This window comes from Equus przewalskii, chromosome 1, assembly GCF_037783145.1.
Source record: "Equus przewalskii isolate Varuska chromosome 1, EquPr2, whole genome shotgun sequence".
Taxonomy (NCBI): domain Eukaryota; kingdom Metazoa; phylum Chordata; class Mammalia; order Perissodactyla; family Equidae; genus Equus; species Equus przewalskii.
The window spans coordinates 128,286,410-128,309,885 of NC_091831.1; the positions used below are offsets into that span (position 1 = coordinate 128,286,410).

The 23,476-nt window shown below is 38.7% G+C and overlaps 1 protein-coding gene across 37 annotated transcripts in view; it reads left to right on the top strand.

Moving 5' to 3' along the window:
- The window catches only part of CSNK1G1 (casein kinase 1 gamma 1), a 189,558-nt gene that overhangs the window by 127,864 nt on the left and 38,218 nt on the right, over positions 1–23,476 (top strand). For all 37 annotated transcript variants that reach the window (XR_011527515.1, XR_011527518.1, XR_011527530.1 and 34 more), the window contains 2 exons: positions 17,133–17,284; positions 19,149–19,383. Coding sequence is in view for 25 of the 37 variants with exons in the window: in XM_070577299.1 (XP_070433400.1) it covers positions 17,133–17,284; positions 19,149–19,383 (387 nt within the window). In the remaining 12 variants the exon portion in view is untranslated. The remainder of the gene's footprint in view (positions 1–17,132; positions 17,285–19,148; positions 19,384–23,476) is intronic.

Below are 23,476 nucleotides of genomic sequence, written 5' to 3' on the forward strand. Positions count from 1 at the left end.
TCATCAAAAAAGATAGGAGGTGCTGGTTGGTACATCTTTGCAGCTGTTAAATTATCAGAAACACGTATTTCTGCTTCAGCACAGGAGTAAGGCATGGATCTGAAAAAAATTATAAGAAAGTGTGAGATTGACAAAACTCTCCTATAATGTTGTGAACCTCCTTAGGAGTACATTATAAACAAGCTGGGTAACACAGGAAGCAGTACACAGGAAAATTAAAAATAAAAACATCCGAAGAGATACTGGAAAGATAGGAATTCTACTTAAAATGGAAGTGACTCATATAACATGAGTAGTGCAAACAAGTAACATGCTTTGACTTAGATGTCTAATAGTTAGGAGTGCTGAGGGAATTTAGAAGAAACTTTTTGGTCTTCAGTTGGTAGAAAGTTTTCATAACAAGAGAAGAGACGATGAAGTAGTGAACTTGGTAAAAAGAAAGTGAAATCTGAATCTTTGCTTGCCATGAAAAAGTTTTTTAGAAGTCTCTCCGCCAGAGGTATTATAGAGGGAGGATACACATACCACTAAATTCAAGGAAAACTGATCCTGTTTACTACTATAAATCAACAGTGGTGAAATTACATTTTGAGGACTGTGGAGATTGACACTTGGCATCTCTAATTATAGGCAGTGTGAATAAGTGGAGGCAGCCAGGAATTGGAGCGAGGAGAAAAGTTTAGCCCAAATTTTCCAACTCTTTCTCTAGGACTCAGCGTTAGCCCTGTGCTCCTGCTGTGCCTCAGTTTCCTTATTTGTACAACAGGAAAACTGTGTTTTTTTACTGAGTTTGAAGACCTGTTAGGGTTGAATGAGGTAATGTTTATAAAGGCCTCAAATTTTTAAGGGAAAGGTGCTATATAAACACAAGGCAGGATTGTTTTACATGAAACTGAAGATCTGACTTTCCTGTAGAAAGGGAAATCTCCTGTTTACGTTTCTCATACACTTAGAAAATAGAATGAAGAAATAGCGGTTTCGTTTTTGAAGAATCTTTTGATGTATCCTCAAGCAATTGTGACTTAATATTTCCCAGTCTTTCCTCTGACTCAGTAGCGCACAATTCCAGCTGGGGTGAACCCATCACATCTAAGACCCTGAGGGTGGTGTTCTCTTTCTTTCAGGGACAGCAGAATGTGGTCAGATTGAAATACAGTTAAGCTCACTTGAGCCTCGTGGGTGAGAGTGAACGCTTCTACTTCCACAATTTCATAGACTTTCATGCCAGTTTGGAGGGGATACTTGGCCGCAGCCGTCTTGTAACACCTGCAAAAAGAACCCCAGAAAAAAAGGTCAAATTGCCATACCCATTTTTGTTTTGTAAAATACAGTTGAAACCATTATGCAAGGACCAGGCCAACTGGTTCAGTTAATGTTTGGTCCTTACCATAGCTGGATTCATGTATGAATTCTCAAAGGAAGTGGCATCGCTGGTGCTGAACCACTGAAACATCGCAAGTGAGGTTTATTACAAGGGTCTGTGGGAGTGTTAGTGACTGTCAATGTCCCCAACAAAGGAAGGATGTATGTAATTGGGCTGCCTCCTGCCTCTAGCGTGGAAGATGAGATTTCTTATGAAGCCAGATAGTGTAAAGAAACAGATAATAAATATTTTAGTCTTTGTGGGCTTTTGGTCTCTAGCAATTATTCAACTCTGTCCGTGTAGCACAAAAACAACCATAAACAATATGTAAACGAGCTGTATTCTGAGAAAGCTTTATTCATGGACACTGAAATTTGAATTTTATGTAATTTTCACATATTATGAAGTAGTCTCCTTAAAATTTTTTCCAAATATTTGGAAACATAGAAACCGTTCTTAGTTCTCTAATTATACATAAGTAGGCAGGCCAGGTTTGACTTATGGCTATACTTTGCTGTCCCCTGCTCTAGCATGCCCTAATGCTCTCACTCTGTGGACTTTTCACAGTGTAATATACTGCTGGATTGTGAGCTTTTTAAGATTAAGAAGTATCTTTTATTCATTATAATATTATTTGCAAATCACTTTATCCGAAGAACAGACTCAACAAATGTCTGTTAAATTGATGAAATCTGGGGTCGGCCCCATCACCAAGTGGTTAAGTTCGTGCGTTCCGCTTCAGCAGTTCAGGGTTTCATCGGTTCGAGTCCTGGACGTGGACATGGCACTGCCCATCAAGCCACGCTGAGGTGGCATCCCACGTGCCACAACAAGAAGGACCCACAACTAAAAATACACAACTATGTACCAGGGGGCTTTGGGGAGAAAAAGGAAAAATAAAACCTTTAATAAATAAATAAATTGATGAAATCTCAGTATATAAATTCTTCAAGCAGTATTTCACTGGCAGTAAGATCACCAGCTTAAGTTGCTGCTTCTTTATTTGCTTGTGCAGCAGTTCTTAACTGTGTTAAGGAAACAGAATAGAGACATGAATGAATAATTCAAGAGATTAGAATAAAGCCCCCAAATTATTTCTACAAGGATTTAGTATACAGTCAGAGACATGTATATTCACTATTACCTACAGACTCGGAGCATCCAAGAATTCCATGGTGAAAGTTCTGGAATTTAAGCCCTTTGAAGGTGTGAATTATGTTTGGTTCTCATCAGTATAGTGACTGTAGCATTGCAGATCTTCAGACATAAATGGCCCATCAGCAGCTAAAGAATTATTTGGACACGATCACATTGAGCCAGTAGTCCTATCTTGTCAACTTGTTGTTTGACTCCACTCTCAACAAACAGTTAGAGTTCAGAAAAGATAGCACCTTAGATCACTTACTCTGCTACTAAAGAGAGTAACTTTAGAGGAGGAATTTGCAATTACCTATGTACAGCTTGCCCAAAGGAAACAAGCTTTTTCACTTAAATTATTTTCTAAGTTCTGGAAAAAAACACTATCACTGAAGGTTTAGAAAAATATATAAAAGAAGGATTTACTCTCTCCACATACAGCTACTATGACCATGTGTATTTCCTTAGTCTTTTTTATGTATATATTTTTCATTAAAATTTTTCTGATTTAAAGATAAGATGAGAATCTGTTTATCAAATGGGAAAGTGTAAATTTCAAACAGTGCTAAGGTTCTTTTACCTTCATTATCCAATACGGATTTGAGAGATGAGATACTAAAGGGGTAACATGAGTTAAATGTCCAGTTGAATATTATGATTGAAAAACCATTAAAATACTGAATATAGTTTTAGGAAGATAAAAACCAGTAGAGAATAAGCTGCTGGGGCCCATCTGTGTGCTAGTTTGTCATATTTACTGTATTGAGGCACTGTCACTTTGGGGACTTGGTAGACTAATTTGAATCTAGAGGCTTTGTTCAAAATCCTGAGATACCTCTGAGAACACTATATTTCAGTTCATTTGGCTACTGGGATAACCTAATAATCAGTCAAATAACTAGACCACCACCAGCTGTCACAGATCACACGTATCTACTAGTTTATAGGTATCTTATTTAAAATGCTAGAATTTCAAGGGTGACAGTTTTTCTAAGGAAACCAACTGTAAAATACAGTGGAGTCGCATGTGAGGTTAGGAGCTAAAGTTAGCACACAGGTGAAAAATCACACATCATCAAAGTTACCCTTGAAAAGACCCTTATATTATCCATAGAGTACAAAGTATAGTCTAACTGGATTTGTGTATATGATCATTTTTGGTAAATATATACTGCTTAGTGTGAGTGTATAGTATATACAGTGGTGCATAGCTTAGGTAATAAGGTATACATCTGCAGAACATCTTGTGGTAGTTTTTATTTTCTTAAAACCTTTTTTGGCCAAGGATATATTGTTAGATGTGAGTAAGTAAATTTAATTCTCATTGCCATTCTCGTGTCATTCCACATCACATTCTTATGCCATTCCACATCACTTTCTTCCTTCATTTTACTAATTTTTACGAAAGGCTTGACCTAGTACTCTGTTAGCTGTTTACCTCTGTTTTCTGCCTGTAAGCTCCCTAAGGGCAGAGTCTATGACTTACCTGTTTTTTCTTCTCTCCTTAAAGCATCTAGTGTAGTATCTTGCACATAGTGAGTATTTAGGAAATGACGGTTAAAGAGGAGGAAGATGAGCAGTTATATATGTGTCTTGGTCAACACCGTTTTGCTTATAAATAACAGAATCTATTCCAGTTAGCTTAGACCCAAGAGGAAGATTTACTGGAAGATCACAGGGACATATCATGGAATCAAGGAAGGAAATATACAGATCTCACTAGGGATTAGAACAGAGCACTTGGAAAGCCTCTGGGAACCAAGATTAGTACTCTTTGTCCCTGGCTTTCTGTCCAGCTCTTCTGGACGCTGACATTTTATCTGACTCTCCTGCTTAGGGTCCCCTGCCTCAGCTTCTGTTAGCCTTCTTTGGTTTCTCTACATCACCAGACTTCTCTGCTTCTCCTTGCATTTGGTGGGAAGAGGCCTTTCATGCTGCCCTTTTCCCCAATTTAAGCACCAGCAGAGATTGACTAGAGCCCTGTGTCCCACTTGCGAGTTCCTGGGAAAGGTACTGCTGGGCTAAACCTGGAGCAGCTTTCCAGTCCCGGTCCAGGTACCATACTCAGTGGGTACAGAATCCTGTGGACTCTGCTGTTCAGCAGAGAGCAGGTTCCCTCAGAATGTGGCTTAAGAACTGAAAGAAAGCAGTTGCTAGTGTGACAAGAGAATGGAGCTTACAGACCATATTTTTCTTTCTCTTCATATAATACTTGCTAAAAATCAAAACATTTTGCCTTAAGACATTTCAACATCTTGAGATTCTGAAAGTGGGGAGTAGAACTTGAAGACAAGAGCTGTGTGGTGTCCTAGCATAGGGCAATGAGTACTCCCAGAAGAAGGACTGCCTTTTTCATAACTAATTGTGCCTGTGTTTACTGTACTTACCATATTCTTGTTGGAAAAGAATAATCTTAGGAGAAAAACCTGCTTTGAGCCTGTATTAAGAGAGGCAGACTTCATACTTTGAGGGGATCTGGAATGATGAATTGAGATTTAAAGCCACTTTTGCCAAACTTTCACCCTCTGAAGGGTCTGCTCCTTTCAGCATGAGTGGACTATTTGAAATAGTAAACATTAGGACAACAGTAGAAGCCTCATATTAAAAACAAACCAAAAAGTTAAACTTCTGTCCTCTGGGTAAATGTTGAGGAGGATGTTTGAAAATATCTGAGCCTTTGAATATACTTTGCAGAAGGAGCGGCACCAGTGTCTCTGTTGTTCCTCTTAGGGAGCAGAACATAAATATAAAAGTGTGCTTGAGTTGGCAAGTCAGTAGCAAGAACCTGAAGTTGGTATATGTAAGGCTTCTCTGTCTTACAGTATATAAAATGAACTTCAGACAAGGAAAAGTGTGGTGTGGTCATCATCTTTTCCTTTTAAAGAGTGTGTATGCATGTGTGTATGTTTCCAAGTCTGCCTACAGTGTCTAGAAAACATTTTAAAAGGACATATAAATGCTTCCATTGATGTTACAGTGTAAGTTCAGTCTGCTTAATTTTATGAAGAAAAATAGAAAAGATTGTGTCATTTACTGGGCTTGGAAAGATGTAACTCACATACTCAGTACTAACAATTGCTAGTCTTTAATGGAGCTAATTTAGTGGTGCTAGCACTGTGAATTTCTGTCCATCCTTCCAAGAATGAAACATCATGACCTTAACCTTTACTAACTAGCTACACTAGTTAGCCCAAAAAAGGAACTGATATTTCTGAAGCCCAACACTCAGTATGCTTCTAGACTAGCATAAATTCTGTGGTTGTCTGTCCTTTGTTTGTATTTTCCATAGTTTGGAGCATTGGGACATTTCTTATAGTTAGCAGTGCACTCTGCAGTATAGTGAAATATAAGCAAAAAAAGTTCATATGTAATGCTGTAAGAGACTTGCTTATCTGTTAGAGCCAAACCCCATGTGGCCCTTCTCTGCCCCTTAAAACTCTCAAATAGCTGTAAGTCACATGAGGCATATATAGTAATTACCTTTAATTACATACATAAAATTTGTTCCTTTCCCTCCTGCAAAACAAAAACAAAAACGAAAAACCACTTCTATTTTAAACAATTTGCTGGTGAAGACTTGTTAGGCCAATAATTTGTTTAATTACAAATAGAGTGTTGTGAGTTTATTATAGAAATTATTTGGCCTGCATATACCTCACAGTAACACAAAGCACCAACACCTTTCAGTGCATTGTTTTGCAAAGTGCAGAACTGCTAGAGATATTTGCTCAGTGTGAAGGCAGAATTTGTTACTTGGATTTTGTCTTTGTTTAAAGAACTTCATGAAAAATAGAAGACAAGGTTCTAAAAATAGACCCAGATAACTTATACGTAAGTGGACTGGGCTAGAGAGATATGATTAGTTCCAGAAAACTCGTATAGTGCTTATACAGGCAAAGGTTTGGAAAAGGTCGATCCCCGAAGCCTGTCAGTGGGGGCTGGCTTATTAAAATTGACACAGACTAAAGTTTCTGATGCCATTTTCTCCCATTAATTCTAGGTCATACCTGTGCTTTTGTAAGGGAAATTTTACTCTTTCTTTACTACTTGAGTTCGTAATCTATCAATATCATTAGTATTTTTGATTGTCCTTTAGGTTCCTATACAGACCATGTTTTGCATGAATCTGTACAGAATCGGTTAATCTCCTATCAAAGTAATGTGACCCAGTAGTACTTGCTGCCACTCTCAATGTTTGTGAACTTAGGGCACAGATATAGGTACACGTAAAAGAGCCTGCCTGGAGGCACAAGTTGGAGTTTTAGGTCTTGGCTGTACCACTCATTGTATAACCTGAGCAAGTCACTTCAGCTCAGTTACCTTACCTGTAAAATGAGAATAGTAATACCTATACATATTTGTTAGGATTAAATGTGAGAATCTATATAAAGACGCTTCATAAACTATAAAGCAGTTTATGGCCAAAGACTTTTATGATAGGAGTATGCTTTGAGTGAAATTTTCTAATTGTAGCATTGAACAAATAATGAGGGGGGAAGGATTCTCCTGGCCTTGAAATGTCAGTGATAATTTTGATAAAAAGCCAGGAGACTCCTCCAAACATGCTGTGGCCAAGTATAAGAGAAGATAACTTAGTGCTGGGGCTTTGGGAATAATGGGTCAAGGCACGTTCTGAAAGCATTTTTAAATACTCTGTGGGCCTGGATACCTAAGTGATAAGACTATAGTAGTAAGTGTTGAAAGTAGGCCCAGGACTAGAGACAAACCAGGGACCAAAGAGGCTTGAGAACTGGCAATTTGGCAGTGTATACTAAAATGTTAAATGTACATGCCCCTTGACTCAGCATTTCCTCTTAAGAAATTTACCCTCAAGATATATTTGCATTTATGCCCAAATCATAGGCACAAGGATTTTTTTGCAATATTGTATACATATTTGTCTAGACACTTTTCTTTTCTTTCTTTCTTTTTTTTTTTTTTTGAGGAAGATTAGCCTTGAGTTAACATCTGCTGTCAATCCTCCTCATTTTGATGAGGAAGACTGGCCCTGAGCTAACATCCGTGCCCATCTTCCTCCACTTTATATGTGGGACGCCTACCACAGCATGGCGTGCCAAGTGGTGCCGTGTCTGTACCCGGGATCCGAACTGGCGAAACCCAGGCCGCTGAAGCAGAACGTGCGAATTTAACTGCTGTGCCACCAGGCCGGCCCCCATAGACACTTTTATTTTCAGTGATAGAGTTCAAGCTCACTTAGAGAGAGAGGCTTAAGGGGCAGGTTTCTTGGCTCATAGGACTGAGAATTCCAGCAATATTCTCACCTCATGCTAGACAGATCTAGACCAACACTGTCCCTGGTCCTCAGGTTATATGGTATGTTTATCTGTCTCTTTCTCTCAGCTCAGCTTTCTCTGTGTCAGCTTCATTCTCAGATAGGTCATCTACCTCTTCTCATGTGGTAGTCTCTGGCAGCTCTAGGCTAAACTCCTTCCAGTTTAGCAATTGAAGGGGAAAAATTGTTCCTCTTTCTCTATAGTTCCACAAAAGTCCTAGAGTTGACTCTCATTATACTGACGTGAGTCAAGCACCTATCCTTGACCCAGTTCCCCAGGGCGGAGAGATAGAATACTGTGATCAACCTGTCTTGAGTCATATCCTTGGGATGGCAGTGGGAAATGGGTTGACCCTGCTTTAAATACGTCAAGTAAGGGGCTGGCCCCGTGGCCGAGTGGTTAAGTTCATGCGCTCCGCTGCAGGCGGCCCAGTGTTTCGTTGGTTCGAATCCTGGGAGCGGACATGGCACTGCTCATCAAACCACGCTGAGGCAGCGTCCCACATGCCACAACTAGAAGGACCCACAACGAAGAATACACAACCAACTATGTACCGGGGGGCTTTGGGGAGAAAAAGGAAAAAATAAAATCTTTAAAAAAAATAAAAAATAAAAAAAAAAATAAATAAATACGTCAAGTAACATTGAGGAAATGGTACTTTCCCACTGGAGGAGTAAGGTGTTGTTATCATAAGAAAGACGAAAAGGATGCAGGCCAGGCAAAAGCAATAGCTGTTCACTATAATATCTATTTCTAATAACAAATATATGAGTACAGCCTAAACGTCCATCAGTACAAGAAAACTTAAATAAATATGATTCATCATAGGATGGGATGCTGTGTAGCTATTAAAATGAATGAGGTATATCCATGTGTTGACAAGAAAAAATGTCCACTATATAATATTAAAAATGAAGTTGTAGAAACTGGTACAGCCACTATGGAAAACAGTATGGAGATTTCTCAAAAAGTTAAAAATAGAAATACCCTATGACCCAGCCATCCCATTACTGGGTATCTATCCTAAGAACCTGATATCAGAAATCTCAAGAGTCCATTGCACCCCTATGTTCATCGGAGCATTATTTACAATAGCCAAGACGTGGAACCAGCCTACATGCCCAGAAACTGATGATTGGATAAAGAAGATGTGGTATATATACACAATGGAATACTACTCAGCCATAAAAAAGACAAAATTGGCCCATTCACAACAACGTGGATGGACCTCGAGGGTATTATGTTAAGCGAAATAAGCCAGTCAGAGAAAGACGAACTCTATATGACTCCACTCATAGGTGGAAGTTAGTATATTGATAAGGAGATCTGATCGGTGGTTACCAGGGAAAAGGGAGGGTGGGGGGAGGGCACAGAGGGGGAGGTGGTGTACCCACAACATGACTAACAAAAATGTACAACTGAAATCTCACAAGGTTGTAATCTATCATAACATTAATAAAAAAAAAAATGAAGTTGCAGAGAAGTATTGTTAATTATGTGTATGTGTATTATCTGTCGTGGATTTGACTAATTTTTCTTCATATATTTCTGTATTGCTTTTGGTTTGCTGTTATGTTTGATTGTTTAAAATGGGTGTATATCACTTTTATAATTTAAAAAAGTAATGCCCCAGATGGCCCCTATTCCAGACCAGAGAGTGGAATGGACAAAGCTCAAGAACTGTAGAGAGACGGATATATGATAGGAAAGCTGAAAAGATAGTGTTCATGGAGCTGATATAAAAATAATGGGAACCAAGGGAGTGGGTAAAACAGATTAAGCAGCCTGTGCAGCAGGGCAGGGGATTTATATCCTAGAAGAGTGACAGAGAATTGCTGGAAAAAATATAAATGTTAACCGAAAGGCACGTAGTTTGGGAAAGGTGGGATAGGGAGCACACAGAGTAACTTTGGCAACCACACGCCTGAAAGGGAAGAACAGAGACAGAGAATGGAGGCAGCTCAGTGTAAGGAAGAGAGCAGTGAATCTGGAGTTGAGAGATCTGGTTGTGTTACTTGGGCACCCTGTTACCTAGGAAAGGTCACATAACACCTCTCAGGGTTTCTATCTCACAGGTAAAATGGAATTATTAGTATTTCACCTTTTTTCTTCACAGGATGACTGTGAGATTCAAGTGAGATGGAAAAGGGCTACTTATGTAAAGAAAAGGCTGTGTAATTCCAAGTTAGCCAGGACCAAAATACAGAATTTGTCTATAAATGTAGTGGGAGAAGAAAAGGGTAGGAAGATATCATCAGACTTAACATGACTAAAATTTTATTGGTCATTTAACCTATTTGGATGGGCAGGTGCTTTTTTGAGAGAAGTGAAGACATTTACGTTTGTTTGTGTGTAGCTTTCAGTACTGTTAACTAAAATGGATATTCTGCATAGTTCACCTGCGTGTAGTAACAGCAAAATAAAACTGCAGATACCACGTATGCAACCGTCATGGAAGAAAATACACAGAAGAAAATGTAGAAATAATACAACTTTGAGTTACTTGGAATACTCACACTGGTGGCTTGCCCAGCAAAACATTTTTTTTTAAATATCGTTCCTATGAAATTTAAATGAGAACTACTCAGAAATATCAATTGTGTTAGCATTTCCTGCACATTTAAAATCTGGTTAGTTTGGTTTGCTCCATATATGTTTGCATTTTAGCATTTTGAGGTAAGCATTGTGCCTTCTAAATAGAAAGCTTGAGGGGCATTTCATTGAGTTGTATTTATTTATTTATTTACGTAGTACTTATTCTACCCTTATCTATACCATATGCTTGGACTAGGGCTAGGCGCTGATGTACAAACATAATTAACATATAGTAGTCACTGCCTTCAAACAGCCTCCCCTTAGGAGGGAAGACAGACACATGGACAAAGAAATTGTAATAGGAGCAGGGTAGGATTGTCAGTAATGGGTTCACTGTACTTTGAGTAATCTCATTTTTTTCCTTATTCCTTCTAAATACTTGCTAGAACTTTCTTGACTTTTTAGTGGTTGTTCAGGTGTGTGTTAAGAACAATTTAGTGTCTCTTCTTAGCTTTGAAACTCAATAGATATTCTGTCTTTATAACTTAATCACAGGAATTGTAATACTAAGGAAAGCAGAAATTTTTCCGAGACTGGGTTTTTTATCCCATAAATTTACCAGTTCTGAGCTGAGTTTGAGTCTTTTTGAAAAAAGAAAGGATCCCCCATCCCCACCTCACCCCAATACACAACACTTTTTTTTTCTGCTTTTTCTCCCCAAATCCCCCCCAGTACGTAGTTGTATATTTTAGTTATGAGTCCCTCTAGTTGTGGCATGTGGGACGCCGCCTCAACGTGGCCTGATGAGCGGTGCCATGTCCGTGCCCAGGATCTGAACTGGCAACACCCTGGGCCGCCAAAGCAGAGTGCGTGAACTTAACCGCTCGGCCACTGGGCCGGCCCCCAGAACACATTTTTTAAACAGTTTTTTATCTTAGATGGTATCTACTGCAGAAGAAATCTGTCCTCCCATCTTGGGCTTTCTTTCCTGACTCCTTTGGATAAATAAAACCTTGAACCTGCTTTGAGGCTCAAGGCCTTGGTAATTGTATGCACGTAATAGAGAAACTACAAAAGCTCAGTCTCTGTGCCTCAGAAATGTGAGGTTATTCCTCTGCTGTTGCCTTTCCTCACCTTCTCTTCCCCCACCATACAAAATTTGAGCCTGTGTTAGCAGCATATGTCTAGCAGTATTCCAGTTCCCAAGAGGCCTGTGAACAAGATGATTGTAAAGCATTTTTCATTATAGGACAAAGTAATCCTGATTCCTAATTCTGGGTCTAGCTGTTTTTGTTATCAAACCAGCATTTTGAGTAGATTCATATGTTGAACTGGTTCATATTTTAGAGAGGCATTTTTCGGTCAGAGAAATGAGAGGGATTTCGTTCTTTTTTTAAAGAGAAACATGTTTTCTCATATCTTGGTAATAATGCATTGTTTTTAATTTTTTTTCCTGAATTTTAGAGGCTGTGCTTTTCATTTTCCTCTTTCACTTCTTCCTATGTAATATCATCATGTTTATCTGCTTATTCTTTCTGCTTTCTTGTTAAGTGGACTTGTTTAATGCTATTATTACTCCTGATAATAATTCCCCATGTCTTGGTAATTCCCTAATCTCTCATAAACACTAAAGAACATTCGGTAGTTGTGCTAGAAGCCACTACCATTGATGGACAAGGACAGTTTAATTTTGGAGAAAAACTATCCTATTTTCTTTAAAAATTAAAAAACCAGGGCCGGCCCGTTGGCATAGTGGTTAAGTTCACATGCTCCACTTTGGCGGCACAGGTTTCACAGGTTCGGATCCTGGGCACAGACCTATACACCACTCATCAAACCATGCTGTGGCAGTTTCCCACGTACGAAATAGAGGAAGATTGGCAACAGATGTTAGCTCAGGACCTATCTACCACACCCAAAAACAAAAATTAAACTGTGTAAACAAAACAAAAGAAGGGAATTGCCAAGGTCGTTATGGCCTTACAGATTTTCTTCAGCCCTGACTTTAAAAGATAGTCATCACCAACATGTGCTTAGTTTTTCATGGAAATAATAATATAGATGTTATTTTTTACATTTAGATATTAATGCAGGAATGGGACTTACTGGAATTTGCTTCACAGCCAGGTAATTTAGTTTTTCAAAAAGGATGAAAGGCTAATTATTAGGCAATAATGTGATCACATTACCGAAAGCTTCAAGGTGGTTCTATTTCAGTTCTCAGCCTGATGTGCATTTAAAAATATCTCTACTTAGAGTACTTACTGTGCATAAAGCATTATGGAATCTTTTTAGGTAACAGCTTGGATGATAAAGAAGCCATTATCCTTGATTTGGTGTATTTAACCCAAGTTACATTTATGACAGACTGAAAATTAGCTGTAATGTTGTACACCTCGCTTCCTGTTTTGTGCAGCATGATGTATGTGTGAGCCACATGTTCAGCAGGATTTATAGGACTATGTTACTGATGGATGGAAAAGCTATTTTCATAGTACCCTGTGAAAATATACAAGACAACATGTGTAGTATATATATAACCTTGTGGCTAAAGGAAATCTGATGAAATCTATTGGAAATCCTTCAGAAGAGGAAAATTCAGGATTCACGTCTTTAATTTCCAGGCCTTTATACAATTGACCAATTTAGGGTGGAGACCATTTTAGTGCTTTAATTCCAGAGCAGATGTGAGATTATAGAACTACCTCAGTTGCTGAAATACCATCAGTCAAAGAATTTGGTGCATATCTACCTTGCCCACCTCTTGCACTTCATTCCCATTACCTCATAATTTCTTGCAGGAAGTACCTTGTTTACCACATTTATAGCTTATGTTGTATTTAAATTTCTTAAGCGATGGATTAGAGGTGGCTCTGCAAAAGAAGAGTGAAATATAATATACAGGATTTCTCATTTAAATGCAGCCCAGGTGATAAATCATTACTGTGCAGTAATCGTTGACCAAAGAGAGAGACTTTCTTAGTGGGCCTGTGTCTCTGTCTTTCACCACCAGCACTGGCCACTTTATGGGCACTCATGTGAGAAACTAGGCACAGCATAGAGCCTGTGTGGGCATTTTTCTATACAGATAGTTCTAATAAATTACGACTACTACAGCTACGTCTTCCGAAAAGACTTTTATACTCAGCAGCACATTGTCAGTAAAACTAAGAAAGTCGAAACAGAGAAGTGTTTTAAATAGCCTTAAAATTATTCCCTTCAAAAAGTATTAAGTCCAAATATTTTGATGTGAAAAAGCTTCTGAAAGGGACTGGTCTGTCAGTGTTTTCTGAGTCCTCATAGTAATTAGTCATAAAACAAAGCAATGCCCTTTATTTCTACCCTCTATATCCAGTTTTCCAGCTGAGGTTGCACTTCAGAATCACCTATGGAGCTATGCTTACATCCACTCCTCGAAATTCTGGTTTAGTAGGTTTGAAATGAAGTCACTGCATCTGTTTTTTAAAGTCTTAGAGGTGTTTCTAATAGACACACTTCCAGTTGAGTAGCGCTACCAGCTTACATTTGAGTTTGTACCACACATATTCTATATAACTTGGAGGCAAGTTTCATTCATACTGCTTCTATGGCTTTCCAAAGAGAAACCTAGAGGGTAACTAGAAGGAAATCCCAGCTATAGTAAGAATTTTAGATTTGAAAGGGAACCATTCTAAATTTGTTCTCTTTACAGATGACAAAGCAGAGACGTGAAGGAATGTTCAGAGTTGGTAGCAGAACCAAATAATAGATCTAAGAGTCTGCTGACTTAAGCTTTTCCTACACTAGCGTTTTGGACCTAGACCATCTTTGAGGAGAGCATCAAAGCCACTCAGTAATCTAGAAGTTGTCTTGAGCATCCCAAATCCTGCCAGGATATTGTGAGGTCTCAGGGTATTTCATAAAAGGAGCAATAATGCAGCCAGCAGGAACTCCTCACATCTTTCAAGTTACTGGGCAGAAGTTAGAAGTGATATAACTCATAGTTAGAAATACATCACCCAGAATGGTTTTGTAACTTCTTTGTAAACATGGGAATTTCAGATGAGAGATGCCTACATTTGGTACTGAAGATTGTTAAGAACAAGATGATCATTTGTCTCATTTAAACTGATCCTTAAGTATTGGCAGCAAGTCTAGAATATTATGCCAATATTATATTTCTAAGCAGACCTGACATCTAGTTTGTATTTCAGAAGGACGATATTGTGCCCAGATTTTCACTTTAACTAACTAAAGGAATAATATGTTTATTAATTAGGATTAGTTTGGCTGTGAAAAAAATCGAAATAAAAGTAGTTCCATCAAGGTAGAGATTGATTTTTCCTTTGGATTAAAAAAGTACAGAGGGGAGGGAAGTCCAACATTGGTGTGGTTACTTCACAGCCATTGGGGACTCAGATCCTTCTCTTTTTTGTTCCATCCACTCTTGGTACTATCTTACATCCTCAAGGTGTCTGGTGGTTCTAGATGGCTCTGGAGCTTCAGCCAGTCATCAAAGGGGCATACGTCCAACTTGAGTCAGCTCTCTTCTAGAACCACCCCATCCAGTAATTTCTGCTTCCATCTCACTGGTCTTTCCTATTATCAAGGGAGGCTGGAAAGTTATAACTGGGCAGGTTGCTATTCGCAATAATTAGAAGTTCTGTTATTAAGAAAGGAGGAGAGAATGAATATTGGGCAGGTAATCAACAGATCTGCTACAATCTATCTTGAAGAATATATTTACATTAGGGAAATCAAATTTTAGTGACTTCAAAAGCTGTTATATAGGATATAAATTTAAAAGATCCCCAAACTACAATCTACCATGTGTCTGATTAATAAAAGCAATAAATCTGTACAATGATAGTATTCTGCTTTGGATTTCTCAGCAGGACTCATTGGGAACAGCTGTTAGGTTTTGTGTATTTTAAATAAACTGAAGAATGAGTTCTTCAAAACAACAAACGGAAAAAGACACTTCAAATTAAATCCTATTTCCTTTTGTAGATAGGGAGACTCAAAGCAACCACAAGGACAATTTGATGGATATTTATGAAGCTAGCAGGAGCAGAATATACTATATTAGATGATGCGAGCTGGGGATGAACATATTAAAACAGTCAACTTGTTCAGGATTTAGATGGAACAAGATGGACTGATGCAGCATGTGAAATAGTTAAACACATAGCAATGAATTGTACCAACTCAAGATATAAAAGACCCTGTCCTGGAGGGAAGGATGGGCACATTGGATTAAAGTTTTAAGTGTTAGATATGGTTTTAGTCCATTTGTGCTGCTATAACAAAACACCACAGACTGGATGGCTTATAAACACAGAAATTTATTTCTCACAGTTCCAGAGGCTGAAAGTCCAAGATGAGGGTACCAGCATGGTCAGATCCTGGTGAGAGTCCACTTCCAGGTTGCAGACTGCTGACTTCCTGCTGTGTCCTCACATGATGGAAGGGGCTAGGGAGCTCTGTGGGGTCTCTAAGCACCTCCCAAAGGCCCCACCTCTTAAAACCATCACATTGGACATTGGGTTTTCAGCATATGAATTTTGCAGGCACACAAACATTCAGATCATAACAGATATAATCATGGCTACCTGTATCCTACCTTGTACAAATAAAAAGAGAATGGGAAGATTGAGAGAATTTTGTTTTCTAAAAAACTTTTAGGCAGGGCCGGGCCAGTGGCATAGTGGTTGTTTGCATGCTTTGTGTCAGTGGCCCGGGGTTCACTGGTTTGGATCCTGGGCGCAGACCTACACACCACTCATCAAGCTATGCTGTGGCAGCGTCCCACATACCAAATAGAGGAAGATTAGCACAGATGTTAGCTCAGGGCCAATCTTCCTCACACACACACACACAAAAGCTGATAGGCAGAAGCAAGCAGTTATCTGCAGCATATACAACTGTAGACCATGGTATACATAAATGTGTGTAAGATAGAAATGTTTCTACTCTGAGAGACCAGATTTTTTTGATGTTCTGTAGTCTCATTCGTATCCACTGTTCACATGGTGCCATTTAACACATATGTACTGAGTACCTCATATTTACAATACACTTTAAAGAGGAAATTCATTCGCAAGTTGCCACTTAGGTAAGAAAGTCTAGACTTTGGCTTCTTAGAGATATGAATTTCAAATCTGGGGAAAACCCAGCCTTGCTTTTTGTTTTTTTCCTTTTCCTTTCATAATTACTTATCAGTAACCAAGCCCTGTCTGTTGACTTTGCTCTAGCTGATAGAAAACAGGAAACTATAGAGCCTCTCTGTGAGAAGAGGGCCAGGCTGCACCCTCTGTGACCTCGCCCCTTCAGTCTGAGTTCTCCTTGGGGCAACAGTTGCAAACAGCTCCACGCAGCTCTGGCAGTAAGCATAGGGAGTGCAAATGAAACCAGCTAATGCAGGAAGGTCTGTTAGCCTGGCCTTTGAGCTGAGTGAGCCATCTTTTGAACCTTTTATGATAGTGTACTTTTGGGCATCCTTGGGGGAGAATAGTTTGCACTCTGGTTCAGTAATGGATTGGGGACCATTCTCTGTTTTATACAGTGGTGGAAATGCCTTTGGCACTCTCGTATTAAATAACAGCTTATTTGGACAATATTGTGCAATGACTTAGCCATTTCCACCCATTATTAGTTCCCTTTGAAGCTATTGTGCTCAGTTTAAGCTCTCTTGTGGGGACTATGAAGGAAAATAGAAATCTCACAAATTCTGCTTGCTTTATGTCTACTCAATGCTGATGCAGCTATCTCATATTTTGGTCTTATGTCCCTCACTCTGCACCCCATTTCCCCTCTGCTTTCAGGTGAAGGTCTCCCGCAGGTGTATTACTTTGGACCATGTGGGAAATACAATGCCATGGTGCTGGAGCTCCTCGGCCCTAGCTTGGAGGACTTGTTTGACCTCTGTGACCGAACTTTTACTTTGAAGACTGTGTTAATGATAGCCATCCAGTTGGTAAGTTGGCATTCCTATTCTGCAAGAGGATAGGTGAGTCCCCCAGCCACATCCTCGTGTCCCTTTAGGTGATTTACCAGCTCTAGTGACACCTACTGAATGTATACTCACAGGCTTGATGGCATTCTAAGAAGCTGGCTGGGGCAGAAAGGGTTAACCCAGAGAAGTCACTGTATCTGCTGTTTGCTCTATTTTAAGAATTTGCACCTTGGAGCAATACCCTTGCCCTTAGCTGAAGTGGAAGTATATAACTTAGATTAGGGAGAAAGAGGGTGATTAGGTGAAGTTGTACAAATGCAGGTAATTTCTTCAACGTTTTATTCAGAAGTTTTAAACACATGACTGTAAGGTTTTGTCATGTTCTTCCCCTTGCCTCACAGTCACATCCAAGAAAAGATTGGAGATGTAACTCACTGCCCTAGCAATCAATTCTAAAGTTGTGTGACCAAGAACCTGCCTTAGTTCTCTGGCCTCCAGTTGTCACAGAGACTGACACAGCTGAAGAGGCAGCTCTTTCAACTCCTACCAAATTGTACACTAGTACCAGTTTAAGGAGCAGTCAAGACAGTTCCTTTGAGTAGTTTGTCAGCCCCTCAGGAGAAGAATGCAAACGCATTTTTATTGGTCTGGAATGACGGTCTTACCCACTTACAGTAAAAACTTGGGAATGTTAGAAAATTGACCTTGACTTTTGAGTCCAAAATTCAAATGTCTGAGCTTCCCTTTCTATACTAAGTAGAAAAGCTTTGTAGATGGAAATGAACGTAATGAAATTTGAACTAATTTTATGGTTGTGTGGGGCTGTATTCATTTTGACGTAAAAGCTGCACTCCTACCCCTGCTGCTAATTAGCTCTGTGATTTCAGTCCAGTGTTAACTCCTCTGAGCCTAACTTCCCTTATTTCTACAGCAAAGAATGCTGGGTTAGGGACTTCTGTCTGACTGAGGAGAGGAAGATGTGGGCAGGAGGTGAATGTGGCAGAGCCAACTGTCTTCAAAAGCCACCGACGTATTCTGATATCCTGTCTGGGAATACTTCTTGCCTCTCAAATCCTTACTTTCTGACGTAACATAAAAACACCTAATTCTGGGGCTGGCCCCGTGGCCGAATGGTTAAGTTTGCATGCTCCGCTTCGGCGGCCCAAGGTTTCACCGTTTGGATCCTGGGTGCGGACATGGCATCGCTCATCAAGCCATGCTGAGGTGGCATCCCACATGCCACAACTAGAAGGACCCACAACTAAAAATATACAACTGTGTACCAGGGGACTTTGGGGAGAAAAATGAAAAATAAAATCTTTAAAACAAAACAAAAAAAACCCCACCTAATTCTATTCATCACTTGCAAATTATAACATTATGTGTATATTATCATTTTGGCTGAATTATACTTATCCCACTTTTTTTTTTTAAGAATTTTTTTATTTTTCTTTTTTCTCCCAAAGCCCCCCAGTAGGTAGTTGTGTATTTTTAGTTGTGGGTCCTTCTAATTGTGGCATGTGGAACAACGCCTCAGCATGGCTTGATGAGCGGTGCCATGTCCGTACTCAGGATTCGAACTGGTGAAACCCTGGGCCGCCGAAGCAGAGCGCGCGAACTTAACCACTCGGCCAAAGGGCTGGCCCCCTCACTTTCTTTTACCTTGGTATTTGTTATGTATATATTTATATCAGAAAATATTTTCTGGCTTATAAAACTAAAGTGACTTTTATAAGAGTAAAGTGACTCTGGGTGGTGAAGAAGAAATGAGTTTTATTTTCATTTCAGTAATTAAAACCTTGGGCTGATTAAAGAAAATGTTTTGACGTATTTTTCCAATAAACTTCTTTAAAGAGTATTTCCATCGTTGGTTTTTCTCTTTTAGCTTTCTCGAATGGAATATGTGCACTCAAAGAATCTCATTTACCGAGATGTCAAGCCAGAGAACTTCCTGATTGGCCGACAAGGCAATAAGAAAGAACATGTTATACACATTATAGACTTTGGACTGGCCAAGGAATACATTGACCCTGAAACCAAAAAACATATACCTTATAGGGAGCATAAAAGTTTAACTGGAACTGCAAGATATATGTCTATCAACACGCATCTTGGCAAAGGTTTGTTTATTTTCTGCTCCACGAAAGGGGCTGGTCATTAAAACAACTCTTTATTCCAATAACATTTTTGTCCCCATTGTGCATTACAACTTGTGATTCTTATTACTTCACAAGGTGAGTGATTTTTGCACTTGAGAAATTAAGATGATAAGTTAGTGACTTTCCCAAGAATCCTATTGACAACTTAAGGGTTTTTAATTCTTGTACTGTGTTTCTAAATGGTTAGTTTCTCAGTAGTGTGGGTACTTGAATTATTGTATTAAAGTGATAGCATTTTAGTAAGTTTAGTTATGAATTTGGTATTTACATACATTACATTATGAATGATCCCATATATGACAGTCCTAAAAAGGACATCAGGCTGTTATCTTGGGGAAGAGTGCTTCACTAAAACATGGACTAGGCTTCCGGTCACTGTGCATAATTCCATGAATATTTCAAGGAACAGCCTATGTCTTATTCAGTGAAAATGTATTTGCTTTTCCATGAGCCTTGCATTTTATTCAGGATAAACATTTTGCACAAATTTTGCTAAAAGTTCTAATCAAGGCAAAAGGCCTTCCTTGTTAGAGGAGCTATTCCAGGGGAGAGTATTTTCGAGAAACACCTAAGCAATAGTGGAAAGGCCAAGTAGTCAGGGCCCTGGGCCCCTTGCCAGCTTCTCCAGAAAAGCTTCCCTTTTTATCTGTTTTATATATTGGGCTTTCATGGAAGATTCTATTTGAAGAAAAGGTTTCAAGATGATTGAAAAAATATATTTGAAAATCACCACCCTAGAGAGTAGACTCTAAACAGAATATTATCAGGTTTCATACTCCTGAACATAGCTAGTTATATGAAGTGTTTAAATATTAATGAACTGTTGTACACTAATAAGTATTTTAGAGACTAATGTAAATAGCTACAAAGTTGAGGAAACTGCACAGTTATTCAGGTGAGGATTCTAGTATTAGTGAAGAGTAAAAATGACATTACAAAGTAGTGTGACACAACTTGAGCTGAAATCATGAATGCTATCAGAATTTTTTCAGTAGCCACGTGGAAATCAGCACTTACCTAAATGTAATACTTTAAAATTAGACTAGAAGGTAGTCTGCCGTTTATTATTGGTGTCACTTTGGACAAGTTAATCTCCTGGAAACTTATCTGTATTATGAGAGTAATATTTCGCACGGATGTTTTGAGGGTTGAAAGGGTAATATATGTAACATAGGTCTCTTACATAGTACTCAATATTCCCTTCTTCCTTCCTTTTTACGAAGAGACAGACTGTATCGTTAATAGTAAAGTCATGATTATTTGGTTTAACTGACCGGCTCTAGAAGCACTAGCAGGCTCTAATGCCTGCTTCCTGGGCTCAGCAGTTCGTGTTCTGATTTTATTATTCTTGTCAGGAAAGGCAAGAATAGACCAGATTGGTATCCGTGTTATGTTTGCATAAAGTATAGTGTAATGGTTAAGAAAAAGGGATGCTAATCCTAGTTCTTTCACTTCAAGCTGTGTGATTTTGATTCAGTGACCATCCTCCCTAGCCTCAGTTATCTCATCTATGACATGCATGTGATAATAGTACGTTATGTCATAGGGTTCTGTGAGAAAATGCATGAAAGGTATTTAGCATAGTGCCTGGTAATAGTATAGACTCTGTAATGGTAGTTACCATTCATTTATTCTACAAAATACATTTTAAGCATCTGCTGTCACCAGACTGGGTTCTCTCGTCTCCTGGTTTAGCCTTTCCTGCTGGAACTTTGAGTTTATCTCCAAAGTTGGACTTCCTGAGTTCCTAAGTTTTTTAAGTCAGATCCAACCGTATTTTGTCCTCTCCACATTACAGAGAATAAATATAGATGGGTGTCACATGCCCTTTAAACTCCAGCCAGGGTCTCAAATCAGAGGTTTTTATAGAAATTCTAATCCCATTGGTTTTTAAATGTATAGCATCCTTTATGTTGTAATGAAGAAAAAGGGAAGTGTATCTTCAAATGACTGGGAGAGAATTACCTATTAATTTAGTGAGGAAGAGAACAAGGGAAGAAGCTTCCTAAACCTGACATTACCGCATCAGATTGGCCACCTTCCCCCTGATGAAGCCCTGATTAATACAGCCCATTTTATATTCTTTACTGGTTGAGTTAGGGTGAATATACTAGGCACCTGGCCCCTTTCCTTCAACAAAATATATTTGACCTAAAATAAGGGATTGGACGCATATAAATCAGGCACATCTTTCCGATTGGTTGAAAGCAAGCTTTTATGGTGTGGAAGAATTTTGTGTCCTTCTGGTCTCACTGGTATCAAAACCTTTCTTCTTTGGAAATGGAAATATGCTGCATGAAAAAAAGGGCGTGTAGAAATACTGAATTGAGCAAATGTGGAGTGTTCAAAGAAATATGGAAATAAAACATGGCTCTGGTTTTCACTCTGATTTTTTTCTTGAAAGGCCCTAATGGCTTAAATTACCATGGATTGTTTAAGAATTTTAGAGCTGGAAAATGACTTTTCAGATTATTTAAATCAACCACTTTATTTTCAGATGAGGAAACTGAGGCCTAAAGTATAGGTGATTTGTTTACGCTTAATTTCATGGATTAAATTAATGGAAAAGATGGCCCAAGAAACTATTGTTTTTCCTGTTATCCCATGTACCACAGCTATTTTTTATGGTTTTCAGTATTTGGAAAGTTAACTTTATTACTTATTCCAGTTGGTTTAAATGTGTGATTTGTTTATTGTTTTTTGATTTTTTAAAAAATCTCATTTTATAATGGGCTTTTCTATAAAGCGAAGTTGGGCTTTTCACTGTAGTTCTGATCAATATTGAAAATGTGGAGAGTTTGCCCTCTAGTGCTCAACTAACTAAAGTGCAACTGTTTGTCCAGTGAATTTTTTATTACCAAGGGGCCTCTTGTTACAGGAAGTGGATTTAAAAATGGAAAGACGATTTGTAGGTGTGATAGTAGTGTGAGAAATGCAAGGTGTGCTTTCTTTATCTGCCCTGCTTTATAGGAAGCCTCAAATCACCCTGTGTGTTTTTCCTTTTTTCATTTGTGTATCTTTAGTTTGTTAACAAACTCTGTTTTTATCAAATGGCTTTTGTTTTCAATAATATATAAAATTTATTGTAAACTTCGGGCAAGCCATATAGACAAAAGCTTCTGATGGTCTTGCTGTTTATTTCATTCTTTTTAAGATTATTCAGTTGTTGTGCATCAACTCAATTTTATGTTATTTACCTCTCTTGTCAGAGTGCCTCCCCTTTCTGTTAGTGACCACCTGTCCAGAAACCTCCTTCAAACTGCAAATTTAGAAAGCTGCCTTTTGTGTCTTCATTTACTCTGCAGAGTACTATTCACTCTTCTTCATGCAAATTTCCCATAATTGGATGCAGCAGTTAAACATGTTGTGCTTTTGTATTTTGAATTAGCTGAGTAGCTTTCCCTGCCTCCCTGACTCTCTTAGCTTTTATTTTCTGCACAAGGAAAATACAATCAAGTTTAAGGTGACCCCTTGGTATTGCTTCCATAATTTCTTTTGATAAAGCCCCAGACTTGATTCTGAAAAATAAACACATAAAATGTCTGAGATGAACCATAATTGGCAAATTAGAAATGGAGGAGTGTACTACTTATTGTTAGCCTGACAACCGAAGAATGTAGAGGATGTTTTCTGAGATGAGGTTACGCTTTTTTTATTAAGTATTCTTCAGTTCTTTAGCATCTTAATCTTCCCAATTAAAAGGAAACAAAGGGAAACCCAGCAACTTGTTTTACATGGTAAGCTCCCAGAATGCAAGGATACTGTTTTATGTGCCAGTAAGGGCACCTTAGTAATAAATTTTATATTTTTCTTGAGGTGGCTATGGGACGTGGACAAGTGGAATTGAGCTGAGAGATTATGCATTGATATTCACTTATATCAAACTAGACTTTGTGTTAATTTTTATGATGAATAAAAAGCAATAGGCATTCTGCAGCTTGCATCTTCTCAGGCCTAGCCAGAATGGACTGTTTTAACAGCTTCAGCTGGGTAATCTGCTGCTCACTTTCTGTGATGGTAACCAAAGGGTAATTGTAGCCCATATACTGGACAT